This window comes from Mobula hypostoma, chromosome 5 (genome assembly GCF_963921235.1).
Source record: "Mobula hypostoma chromosome 5, sMobHyp1.1, whole genome shotgun sequence".
Lineage (NCBI taxonomy): Eukaryota > Metazoa > Chordata > Chondrichthyes > Myliobatiformes > Myliobatidae > Mobula > Mobula hypostoma.
This window is the reverse complement of record NC_086101.1, coordinates 87,211,050-87,225,047: the sequence shown is the minus strand read 5'-3', so window position 1 is coordinate 87,225,047 and position 13,998 is coordinate 87,211,050. Positions and strand designations below refer to the sequence as shown.

At 38.6% G+C, this 13,998-nt stretch overlaps 1 protein-coding gene across 3 annotated transcripts in view; it reads right to left on the bottom strand.

Moving 5' to 3' along the window:
• LOC134346855 (low-density lipoprotein receptor-related protein 1-like) overlaps positions 1 to 13,998 on the bottom strand; it is a 2,119,020-nt gene that overhangs the window by 833,533 nt on the left and 1,271,489 nt on the right. For all 3 annotated transcript variants that reach the window (XM_063048628.1, XM_063048629.1, XM_063048630.1), the window contains 2 exons: positions 5,958 to 6,098; positions 5,157 to 5,282 (listed from right to left, as the gene is read on the bottom strand). In XM_063048628.1, the coding sequence (XP_062904698.1) occupies positions 5,157 to 5,282; positions 5,958 to 6,098 (267 nt within the window). The remainder of the gene's footprint in view (positions 1 to 5,156; positions 5,283 to 5,957; positions 6,099 to 13,998) is intronic.

The window sequence follows — 13,998 nt, the reverse complement described above, 5'->3', positions numbered from 1 at the left end:
ACTCCCACAACAGGAGACCCCAGTCAATGCAGATCTGAAATAACATCTCCTCCTTACTGACAGTCAACACTGGTTTACCTCAAGGAGACATGCTTAGCCCACTGCTCTACTCTCTCTACACCTATGACTATGTGGCTAGTCATAGTGCAATACCATCTATAAATTTGCCGATGACACAACTGTTGTTGGCAGAATCTCAAATGGTGATGAGTAGGCATACAGGGGTACAATAGATTAGCTGGTTGAGTGGTGTCACAACAGCAACACTCTCAACGTCAGTAATCTCAAGGAATTGATTGTGGACTTCAGGAAGGGGAAGTTGAGGGAACACACCTCATCAAGAGGTCAGCAGTAGAAAAAGAGAGTTTCAAGTTCGCAAACATGAGGAAATCTGCAGATGCTGGAAATTCAAGCAACAGACACAAAATGTTGGTGGAACGCAGCAGGCCACCCAGCATCCATAGGAAGAAGGGTCCTGATGAAGGGTGTCAGCCTGAAATGTTGACTGTGCTTCTTCTATGGATGCTGCCTGGCCTGCTGCGTTCCAACAGCATTCTGTGTGTGTTGCAGTTTCAAGTTCCTGAGTTTCACCATCTCTGAAGATCTTTCCTGGGCTCGACGTATCAATGCAATTATGAAGAAGGCATGACAGTGGCTATATTTCATTAGGAGTTTGAGGAGATTTGGTATGTTACCAAAGACCCAGCAGATGTACCAAGGAGATCATTCTGACTGGTTGCATCACTGTCTATTATGGAGAAGCCTCTGCACAGGATCCAAAAAAGATGCAGAGGGTTTTAAACTCAGCTAGCTTGATCATGGTCACTAGCCAGCTCAGCATTGAGGACAATTTCAAATGGTAATGCCTCAGAAAGGTGGCATTCATCAATAAGGACTCCCACCACGTAAGACATGCCCCCTTCTCATTACCTCCAACGGAAAGGAGGTACAGTAGCCTGAAAATACATACTCAATGTTTTAGAAACAGCTTCTTCCCTTCTGCCATTAGATTTCTGAGTGGATAATGACCCCTTGTACAATTTATTTAATATTTTAATATACATCTTATTGTAATTTATAGTATATTTTGTGCATTTGGTATTTGCTGCTGCAGAATGGCATTAGTTTGTAATAATAAACTTGATTCTGAATTCGTCAGTGGAAACTTTAGGTGTATTTACTTCCTAGACGAAGGGTCTTGGCCTAAAACCTCGACTGTACCTCTTCCTAGAGATGCTGCCTGGCCTGCTGCATTCATCAGCAACTTTGATGTCTGTTGACAGAAGCTATGGTAGCATTATTAGAAAATTAGCACTTTTTGACTTCACAGTTATGAGCTAAAGGATTCATTTAGAACTGGGGGAGCACTTTCCACTTGAGGGAAGATAAAGGTAATAAAGAGCATCTGTAATGAAGCTATTCAACTCCTGGATAAGTGGGCGCAGATACGTCAGCCAAGATAGTGGTTAGCACAACACTTTATAGTACAGGTATCCCTCTGCAGTCTGTAAGGAGTTTGTACTTTCTCCCCGTGACTGCGTTGGTTTCCTCTGGGTGCTCCAGTTTCTTCCCACAGTCCAAATATGTACTAGTTGGTAGGTTAATTAGTCATTGTAAAATGTCCCATGATAAGGCTAGGATTAAATTGTGTGTTGCTCAGTTGCGCGGCTCGAAGGTCCAGAAAGACTTATTCCATGCTGTATCTCACTAACTAACTAAATAATTAAATAAATAAAATCAGACCCTCCACAGCTACAGTTTTCTGCACAAGTTGCATCTACTGAAGCATTGTTATTTTGGGTCTAGACTTTCAAGCCATCTTTTTCTTGCACTCCATATTCATTCATGGTATTCCTGGCACAGGTTACAATACTAATGTACTATGCACCTAAGAAAACTATCCTCCTAAATTCTCTTTCACTATGAAGGTTTCAGAAAGGTCAGTGGGGACGCATGTGCAAAGCACAGTTAACTAAGTAAATGTGGTAATTTCACAGTAGGTTCAACTCTGCTTTTATTCTTTCTGGGATTAGATTTGGTTTGTAAAATCACTGGAGGTTCCCGACAATTATGAAATAACAAATTAAATGCAGGGGTATTGCACACAATCAGAACATATTTCACTAATCAAAGTTGTGCAAAATGCACCTAGGGAATTAATTTTTCTGCCAAAGTTAAAGCCATATAATATATTTTTAAGGAACAGAAATATTGAGCCAATTTAATACAGAGCTTTGATACAAATAGGGTTTACTGTATTATTTAATTTTCAAAAGTAATGGCACCTTGTTTATAGAGTATCAGAGGGATACAACACAAAAACAGGACCTTTGGCATATTAAATCCACATCGGCAATCAGTCACCCATTTTATTCTAATCCTATGTGCTCTTCAACTCCTCCACACCACCCCCCCAGATTCTTCCACCTACCCATAAAAGAGGTACAATCTACAGTAGCCACTTAACCTATATCCCGCACGTCTTGAAGGAAACTAATGCAGTCACACAAACAATATATTAACTCCACTCGAAGTTAGGACTGAACTCAGTACTTGGCACTGCGAGTCAGCAGCTCGACCAGCTGGGCCACTGGACTGCCCAAATTGCAATCTATAATGAATGCAATGGAAAATGCTTGAAATCATGGACAATAATGAATACCATGGTAATGCATCATGGTTGAACCATTAAGGTTATAATTATTACAATGTAAAATTATGTTAATTCTACAAGCATATTGTTACGGAATTAATTATTGCAATTACAAGGTTGAAGTAATGTTTTATCAGCCTCAAAAAGCCTCATAGCTTTTTTAAAAATTATCATTAATTATGCACACTATTCATTTCTAAGCAATACTGCACACTCACTAAATTTCATAAATCATTATGGCATGAGTTACAGAAAGCAACAGCATGAACAGACAAGTGGATATTTTACACAATGAGGTTTGCACTGCTTTTTAGAGATTATGTCCTCTTTTCCAAATGTACTATTGAACAAATTATACCTGGGCCTTGCTAATAGTCTATCATTTTAGAATTTTTGAAAAACCAAATTCAATTATACAATGCAAACACAAGGAAATCTGCAGATGCTGGAATTTCAAGCAACACACATAAAAATTGCTAGTGAACACAGCAGGACAGGCAGCATCTATAGGAAGAGGTACAGTCGACGTTTCAGGCCGAGATCCTTCGTCAGGACTGTACCTCTTCCTGTAGCTGCTGACCGGCCTGCTGCACTCACCAGCAATTTTTACGTGTGTTGCTTCAATTATAAAACATACGGCCCCTACTAAAGCTAACTATTATGACCGACTACAAATTTTGTATCCTTTATGTTCCTTACACTAAACCATTGTTTAAAGACAAACACTATAAACAACATTGCTTCATTCTTTCAATAAAAGCATGTTTGAGTTTATATTTCAAGTTCAAGTTCAAGTTTATTGTCATTCAGCAATATATATACACATCTACTGCCAAAAGAAACAATATTCCTCTGGACCACAGTGCACAGTACAGTACGTATAACTCACATACAACACATCACATAACATTAATACAAATAAATTAATAATAAGCTGCATTTACTATACTAGTTAAAATGTAAACAGTATAAGAGCACTGGTGCTTTATTTACGATGAGACCTGCATGGTGGCAAGTAGTTCATTAGTCTCACAGCGTGGGAGAAGAAACTGTTCCTCATCCTAACAGTCCTTGCCTTAATGCTACGGTACTTCCTGCCTGATGGTATGGGGTCAAAGAGACTGCTGGATGGATAGGAGGGATTGTTGACAATGCTAAGGACTTTGTGTACACAGCACTTCTGCTAAATATCCTGGTCGGGTGGAAGAGAGATCCTGATGATCCTCTCAACAGACCTCACAATCCTTTGTAGAGTCTTGCAGTCAGATGCCTTATATATTGTAAGAAAGCATCTTAAAATTAACATATTACTCTTGTATATTCTTTCTAAGATCTTTCTAAGATCTCAATTATGCACATTTCCTATGAGCTCAGATAAGAACTTACTAGACGTAATTTTTAATTTGACACCTTTTTATAATGGTTCAATATCTAATACTTATGGTATATTACTGGGGACGAAGAATGTTCCTTTACACAAAATTAAGAATCTCTGGGAACGAGATTTACAGACATCAATATCTGAGGAAACTTGGAATTAAATTTTTAAACTGGTTAATACTTCATCACTATGTGCTTGCCATTCCCTCAAATAATTTAAGGTGGTACATAGAGTCCATATGACTAAAGATAAGCTATCTCATTTTTATTCGGATATATCTCCCTACTGTGACAGATGCAATAATGGAGAAGCTTCATTAATTCATATGTTTTAGACTTGTCCATGTCTTGAAAAATATTGGAAGGAAGTTTTCAAACTGTTTCTTTACTTTTCAAAGTAAATTTTAAGCCCAATCCTCCGACGGTCCTATTCGGTATTATTGCAGTACAAGATATCAAGTTGAAGACATCTGATTTACATATTTTGGCCTTTAGCTCCCTTATAGCTAGGAGGGTGCATTTGTTTAAATGGAAAGATGTTTCTCCTCCAACTCATGCTCAATGGTTATACAATGTTATGTCATGCTTAGATTTAGAGAAGATTCGTTGTTGAATTTCTGTATCTCGTCAAGACTTTCAAATATTGTGGAGACCCTTTCTGAATTATTTTCAAAACTTTCAAAACCCTCAATTCATTGTTTAAATTCAGACGTTGGCTATTATTAATTTTTATTGCATGAGAAGGTATTTAACCTTTTTTTTCTCCTTAATAAAACAGCTTCAGTCTTGGTAGGGGTTAGACTCTTTTTTTAATAAATTAGCATATTTCAATATAACTTTGACCAACATACATGAATATGGGGTAATGAGATTGTTATTACGGATAGATATAATGTAATTGGTAGTTTTTTTTCACCTTTATATATTTTTTCTTGTACTGTATTCTTCTATGTAGAAACTAATAAAAATATTAAAAAGGTATATTAAATTTCCAACAATAATTCTATTTTATTTGACTTGGAAGACTAAATAGTAATGCAAGAAAAATACGTTTTAAGCTTGGCTCAAAGCTCTAGCTGTATCTAGTTTTTCAGGCTATATATAAATAAGTGGGAGAAATTACCTGCACACATTTCATTTGATTCATCTTCTTTGTTGGCACAATCATTAGCTCCATCACAAAGCCATCTTTTAGGGATGCACCGATTATTTTGGCATCTAAAGTGATTAGTAGGACAAGTACTATTGTCTGGAAAACAAATAATTATAGCTGATCAGTTAAACCTAAAACTGTAAATAGTATCTTAACTAATGCAATTTATAACTGTTGTATTAATCTAAGATAAACAGATAGATGAATTATTCATTGTCTTAGGTTTGAAATAGTTATTTCAAATGAATTATTTCTACACTAAGCATTTTTTCATAATTTTACTGTCACTATCAGTAGGCTAGGTCTGCGCAATACTAAAATACTGAGCTTTATAATATCAATTGGAAGCCACATTCCAATGATTTATTTGTAAATTTTACCAGCTATTAAATAAATGCTTATTACTTTTTGATTATCCCCGGTGCTTATCAGACCACTGTCATTTGATCCATAAAATGCAGGCGGACAAAAATAAATAAAATATATAGAGATCAGCTGTGTCAACAAGCTGAAAATTACTTTTGATGAATTGGAACAGCTGAACAATAAATTACTATACTCACATCCCAAAGTAGATAATTGCATGCAAAATTAGTCAAGCAACTTCAGACATTGAAAAAGCTTGCTGAGAATTTGTCTCAAAATAGAAAAGCCGATCTAAGAAAAATGTCCCCAGACCATCTGTACAAAAAAGAATGTAACAAGCCATGTTTAAATCTTTTTATTTTAATTTTTAAAATTAAGAAGAGACAGTCGTCATTTCAAACTTACAGCAAATATCTTGATTTTCATCACTACCATCGAAGCAGTCATTATCTCCATCACATTTCCAACGTTCTTGAATGCACCTTCCATTTCTACAGGCAAACTCTCCAAAATGGCACTGCTGATGATTGGGTGGGCCAGACTTCACTAGAAAAATGTAGGGTAATAAATATGGTATTAGATGCAATCAATAAAATACCAGAGACAAGAGTTTTCTCTAATTTACATTGTAAATATGATTGTGAAAGCAGAAATGACCAGGAATTTTAAATGTAAGTTATGTCCAGATTAATTAAAACTACATACAGGAAAATTATAGTCTTATTTCACAAACTCATACAATTTCCAGAATCAATTTTCATGAGGAAAATTTCCTCAGGGAAACATTACAGTTTTTTTCCCCACAGAAATGAAGTGCCAGGGAAATCAGGCTTCTGATCTGCATTTGTTTTGTTCTTAGTTTGATGAGCATGAAATGCTGTGGTTTATTAAGCATTATTCAGACCACACTTGGATTACTGTGAGCAGCTTTGAAGCACTTAGCGTAGAAAAAATGTGTTGGCATTGGAGAGGGTCTAGAGGAGGTTCATGAGAATAATTCTGGAAATGAAAGTTTTGATGTCTGAGCAGTGTTTGCTGGCTGTGGGCCTATACTAGGTGGAGTTTAAAGGAATGAGGGGGATCTCATAGAAATCTATTGAATATTGAAAGGTTCAGATAGAGTGGATGTGCCGATGATATTTCCTATAGTGGGGGTGTTTAGGACTAAAGGACACAGCCTCATCATAAAGAGATGTCCATTAAGAACAGAGGTGAGGAGGAATTTCTTTCGCCAGATTTTGGTGAATCTGTGAAATTCACTTCCACAGACAGATGTGGAGGCCAATTAATTTGGTATACTTAAAAAGGAGATTGATAGGTTCTTGATTAGGCAGGGCATCAAAGTTATGGAGAAAAGGCAGGAATACAGGGTTTCAAGGTGCGGGGGATAATAAATCAGCCATGACGGATTGGTGGAGCAGCCGTATTGGGCCAGTTGGTTTAATTCTGCTCCTATATCTTCTAGAAATAACCAATTTAGAGCTTAGCATCAAAAGATATACTTTGTTTTGAAAAGACAGACAGTAAGGCAAAGGTGGTGGTGTGGTTCTGTTTAGTAAGAGATGGAATTACATCTTTAGAAAGAAGTGACATAGGGTCAGAGAATGTTGAATCTTGTGGGTGGAGTTAATAATCTGCAAGGATAAATAAAGCATTCTGGAAATCATATATAGGCCTCAAATAGTAGCCAAGATGTGGGGTTGAGATTGCAAAGGGAGCTGAAAAAGGAATGTAGAAAGGGTAATGACACAATTGTAATGGGGGACTTCAATATGCAAAGGGATTGGGAAAATCAGGTTGGTGTCAGATCACATGAGAGGGAATTTGTTGAATGCTTATGAGACAGCTTTATAGAGCAGTTTGTGCTTGAGATGACTCAGGGAAAGGTTATCTTAAATTGGGTGCTGTGTCATAACTCAGATCTTATTAGGGAGCTCAATGTAAAGGAACACAGAGGAGGCAGTGATCATAATATGATTGAATTCATACTGCAATTTGAGAGGGAGAAGCATAAATCATGTATCAGTTTCAGAATGGAATAAAGGGAATGAGAGAGGCATGAATGAGAAGCTTGCCCAGGTGGATTGGAGGAGAATACTGGTGGGGATGACAGCAGATCAGCAATGGCTGAAGTTTCTAGGAATATTTCAGAAGACACAGGACAGATATGTCCTACAGAAGTTGTTCTCAAATGGCAGGGGTAGCTGACAAGGAAAGTTAAGGACTGCATAAAAGACAAGGAAAGGTCCTATAAGGTAGCAAAAATGAGTGAGAAGTTGGATAATTGGGAAACTTTCAACATCCAATAGAAGGCAACTAAAAAAGCTATAACAAGGGAAGGATGAAATATGAGGGCAAACTAGCCAATAATATAAAGCAGGATACCAAAAGATTTTTCAGTTATATAAAGAGTAAAAGAGAGATGAGAGTTGATATTGGACCACTGGAAAATGATGCTGGTGAGGTAGTAATGGGGGACAAAGAAATGGCTAATGAACTTAGTAGGTACTTTGCAACAGTCTTCACTGTGGAAGACACTAGTAGTGTGTCAGAGGTCCATGAGTGTCAGTGAGCAGGAGTGAGTGCCATTGCTATTACAAAGAAAAAGTGCTAGGCAAACTTAAAGATCTTAAAGTGGATAAGTCAAGATCTTAAAGTGGATAAGTCACCTGAACTAGATGGAATACATCCCAGAGTCCTGAGGGAGGTTGCTGAAGAGATAACGGATGCATTGGTGATGATCTTTCAAGAATCACTTGATTCTGGCATTGTCCCAGAGGACTGGAAGATTGCAAATATCACTCCACTCCTTAAGGGAGGAAGGTAAAAGAAAGGAAATTTTAGGCCAGTTAGCCTAACCTCAGTGGTAGGTTAAGTGTTGGAGTCTATTATTAAGGATGAGGTTTCAGGGTACTTGGAGACCAATGATAAAATAAGTCAAAGTCAGCATGGTTTCTGTAAAGAGAAATGTTGCCTGACAAATCTGTTACGAGTTCTTTGAGGAAATAACCAGTAGGGTGGACAAAGGAGAGGTAGTGGATGTCACTTACTTAGATTTTCAGAAAGCATTTGATCAGGTGCCACACATGAGAATACTTAACAGGGTAAAATCTATGGTGTTACAGGAAAGATACCAGCATGGATAGAGGATTGGCTGACAGGTAGGAGGCAGTGAGTGGGAATAAAAGGGGCCTTTGCTGGTTGGCTGCTAGTGACTAGTGGTGTTCCACGGGGGTCAGTATTGGGATCGCTACTTTTCAAATTGTTTATCAATGATTTGGATAATGCAATTGATGGCTTTGTGGCAAAGCTTGTGGATGATACAAAGATAGGTGGAGGAGTAGGTAGTGCTGAGGAAGCAATGTGATTGTAGCAGGACTTAGACAAATTGGAAGAATGGGCAAAAAGTGACAGAATACAGTGTTGGGAAATGTATGATAATGAATTTTACTAAAAGGAACAATAGTATGGACTATTATCTAAATGGGGAGAAAATTCAAATATTAGAGTTGCAGAGGGACTTAGGAGTCCTCGTGCCAGATTTCCAGTAGGTTAATTTACAGGTTGAGCCTGTGATAAAGAAGGCAAATGCAATGTTGGCATTTATTTCAAGGGGAATAGAATATAAAAACAAGGAATAATGCTGAGCCTTTACAAGACACTGGGTAGGCCGCACATGGAGTATTTTCAACAGTTTTGCGTCAGAATCCATATCTCAGAAAGGAATTGTTGTCATTGAACAGAGTCCAAAGGAAGTTCACTCACTGGAACTTAGAAGGATTCAGGGGAATCTCATTGAAATCTACTGAATGTTGAAAGGACTAGATAGGGTGGATGTGAAGAGTATGTTTCCTAAGAAGGGGGTGTCCTGAATTAGAGGGCATAGCCTCAAAATTGAGGGGTGGCCTTTTAGAATAGAGGTAAGGAGGAATTTTTTTAGCCAGAGAGAAATAAATTTGTGGAATGCTCTGCCACAGACTGTGGTGGAGGCCAAGTCCTTGTGTATATTTAAGGCTGAAGTTGATCATTTCCTGATTGGTCAGGGCATCAAGGATATGGCAAGAAGGCGAGTGTATGGGGCTGAGTGGGATCCAGGATCAGCCATGATGGAATGGCGCAGCAGTCCCGATGGGCTGAATAGCCTAATTCTGTTCCTATGTCTTATGGTCTATATATTGAACCTTGATCATAATAAAACATTAGACTTCTGCTCCAGAGAAATTGTAGATTGAAAGCTAAGAATCTGTTGGTACTTTGCAGTAAAGACGGACAATAAATGAAACACACAGCAGGTGGACAGAGAAAGATCAGAAACCCAAATGCCAAAACGTGTTGCTAATTGAGCTGTGCTTACATGATCCTGATCAAAACCATTTTTTGTTTGGCTTTGGTGAACGTATTGTCTGAAGACACCTTAGTCCAAAATGTAAATGCAGCAAGCAAATCTGAATGTACCCGCCATCTAGTAAAGGCCAAATACTGATAAAGGTTATCACGTAATAAAAGATTATTAAAAATATTGAAATACAAAATAAAAATAATGTAAAATCATACAAAATGCTGGAGGAACTCAGTAAGTCAGAGAGTGAACACTTAATCAGGTGTGGAACGGAGGGGAGGGGGGTTGAATGCAGAATAAGGAGGAGGGGAATTGGAAGGAGTACAAGCTGGAAGGTGACAAGTGGGAACAGGTGAGGGGAAATTAGGTGATGATGGGAGAAGCAGGGCAATGGAAGTTGTCAGGGTGAATTTAAAGAAAGCTGACAGCAGACAACAGGGAAATAAAGGAAAAGTGATAGCAAACCAGAGGGATGTAGTGGGCAGGTCATGAGAGTGGTAGAAGAGGAGAGAAGGGTTGAGAGGTCCAACAGAATAGGGCAAAAAACTAAAAGGTGGGGTAGGGGAAGGAACCAGAGGGCATGGTTGCCAGAAGTTAGGGAAATCCATGTTCATGCCATCAGGTTGGAGACAATCCAGATGGAATTTGAGATATTGCTTCTCCAACCTGATAGCATTGATATCATTGAGAGCAAAAATGACTAATTTAAAATTACATATTAACATATTTTTATTGCATACCAACTCAAGTTTGGAATGAACATATGCAATGGAAGTCAAATATGAAGGTTCAAAGGTTCAAAGATTAATTTTATTGTCAAGTATGCCATGTATGGTAGAACACTGATATCCGTCTTATCCAAATAGCCACCGGAGTTGCGGAAAAGAAAATCCATTACACCCCCGACATGAAGAAAGAAAAGAAACAAATCTTGCAAACCTCAAACGTCCCTCACAAAAAAGCAATGATAAGATCAAATCCCTTGCCTCCTCCCTCACAGAGAAGAACAACATAAATTGGGAAAAATAAACATTTTAGATAAATATTTTTTAAAACTTCAGAGACTTAAGTATTCTTCTGAGGAAATTACAATCTATGAACATCAATTTGATATGTTGGGCTCGATGGTGCAGTAATTATGTACCACCTAAAAACAGTCTGAATGCAGCATATATTTGAAAGAGTTTGTAGATAGTTTCATTTGACATCAATGCAAATAACTTCCTTTGTTTCAAAGAGGGATGACGATAATCATCACAGATGGTGAACAGAAGTTGAAACAATTACTGCCTCTTCAGGAAATGTCCGAAAACTGAGTCCTGAAGGAAAATAGGATTGAGAGAGATAATAAGTCAGCCATGATGGAATGGCAGAGAAAACTTGATGGGCCAAATGGCCTAATTCTGCTCCTATGTCTTATGGGCTTATGGTCTAACTGCTGTCCAGTTGAAAGTGAATGAAGACACAAACCAATCATTTCACATCACTGCATGAATTGAACATTCAAGATTAATGGCAAAGAGCAATCTTCCTTACTTATTTAAGCTTTACATTTTATTAAAGAGGAATCTATGAAATAACTGTCAGTTAGAGGACTAAGCAATCATGATATGCTGAACACATGATCACCATAGCCATTTTGTCCAGTGATCCTGCCCCATTTAAAATTATGAAAGTGTTCAGCGGTGTATATATTGAGATGTATTCACGGATCATAGATAGCATGTCATTGATAAGTCCAATTATTAAACTTTCCAAGATTAACAATATGGAGATTGATACCACATGGAATGACTGGGATGAAATATGTAGATGAACTTAATGGGAAGCTAGATAAAAATGTGAAAGAGGGTGGAAGGTAAGATTAAATAAAACATAGTCAGCTCAGTTGGAGCTTAAATATCAGAATCAGATTTATTATCACTGGCAATTTGTTAACTTAATGACAGCAGTACAATGCAATACACAATATAGGGAACAAAAATAAGTACACCCTATCCTCGTTATATGCGAGGGATATGTTCCTCGAAGTTGACGCATAGTGTGAAATCACATAATGTGAATAATTATTTAAATGGAGAGAATAGGGATGCGTTCCAGAGGGCTTCCTAAATATGTTTTATCTGTAACTTACTCACATTTTTATACCAATACGACACAAAAGCAGTACTACAAGACAGCATTTGTATTATATTTAATCAATTTAAGGTAATATTCAATGTAATAAATCATAGAAAGTTAACATCCTCTGATGTACAGTACTCACCAACAGTGGCAGGTGTGTTCGCTCCGGGAGATGAGTGGTTGTTGTGGTGCCGGGCAGCTTTACACGGATGAGGTGGATGGTTGTGGTCGTCAGGATAATATCAAGCACAGCAAGGGGTGAAGGAAGACTCACAGAACTCTTCGAACTGCCGGCAGCAGAAAGATTACAGCGATTTGCATAAAGTGGTGAGAGTTGCTTGCTTGGCAGCGTTTTATTTTAAATTTGCTTGTAGGGAAGAAGGATTGAGGGCAGAGAACGACTGAAATGCTGACTCCGTTCTAAATTTGGGTCCAAGTCCATCGCCATTTGTGCCAAGTGTTCTGACTTCCACCATTCCCTCACCGTTGGTAAACTCCCGGGATTTTTGAAATCGTCTGTTGCTTGCAGCATCTGAGAGATAGTTTGCGGTAAAAAAAAATACGTATGCCTTGAATGTGGATCACAACTTGGTCGAGTGGCTGAATCAGCGATGTTGTGTTAAGTGGCAGGAAATGCACTGTTATGTTAGGATGAATGCTGTCCAAATGTTTAGGATGGTCTGGCGCATTGTCAAGCAACAGAAGAACTTTAAAGGCAAGATTCTGTTCCTGGCAGTAGCGTCCCAAAGCTGTGTTACCTTCAGCTGATGCCATGCTGTTTATAATTTCCGACTGGTTCTCTGCCGCTCGGCTGACGGCCCAAGACATGACATCGGACGCTTAGGAGGCATAGTTAAATATTTCAAGCACAAAATCGCTGCACCGTAGGTAAAACCAACAAAAGTTTAAGATCGCGCATCCACACCTTGCCAAAACCAATGCAAGAGTGGCGGGAGAGAAATTGTGAGGCGCGCGCACCTGGCTTGTATTGGCGGGAAAGCGGTGCTTCTCGTCCCAACAGTGAGACTGTGAGGTGTGCGCACATGACTTGTATTGGCGAGAAGGCAGTGCTCCTCGCTTAACTGTGAATTTTGGATGCATATAACAAGACGTTGGTAGAAATAGGTTCCTCGCGTAACTGTGAATCCTCATAGTCTGAAGATGCATGTAATAAGGATAGGGTGTAAAGCAATTACAGTAAGTATATATATGCATATTAAATAGTTAAATTAAGAATAGTCCAATAGCAGAAGTAACACAAGTGACGTAGTATTCATGGATATAGTGTCCATTTAGGAATCAGATAGCAGAAGGGAAGAAGCTCTTCCTGAATCGCAGAGTGTGTGCCTTCAGGCTCCTGAACTTTCCTGATGGTAACAATGAGAAGAGGGCATGTCCTAGATGACGGATGTCCTTAATATCGGCCACAGCCTTTCTGAGACACCACTCTTTGAAGATGACTTGTGTACTACAGAGGCTAGTACCTAAGATGAAGCTGACTAATTTTACAACTTTCTGTAGCTTCCTTCCATCCTGTGCAGTAGCAACCCCCCCCGCCCCCCCCACCATCAATACCAGACAGTGATGCAGCCTGTCAGAATGCTCTCCACGGTACATCTGTAGAAGTTTGAATATCTTAGGTGACAAAGCAAACCTCCTCAAACTTCTAATGAAATATAGCCACTGTCTTGCCTTATTTATAGCTGCATTGATATGCTGGGACCAAGTTAGAACCTTAGCGATCTTGACACCCAGGATCTTGAAATTGCTCGCTCTCTTCACCTCTGATCCCTCTATGAGGATTGGTTTGTGATCCCTCATCCTACCCTTCCTGAAGTCCACAATCAGCTTTTTGGTCTTATTGATGCTGAGCTCAGGGTTGTTGCTGCAACACCACTCAACTATCTAGTATATCTTGCTCCTGTATGCTCTCTCATCTATATATGAGATTCTGCCAATGGTTCAACATTTTGGTGCAGAGTT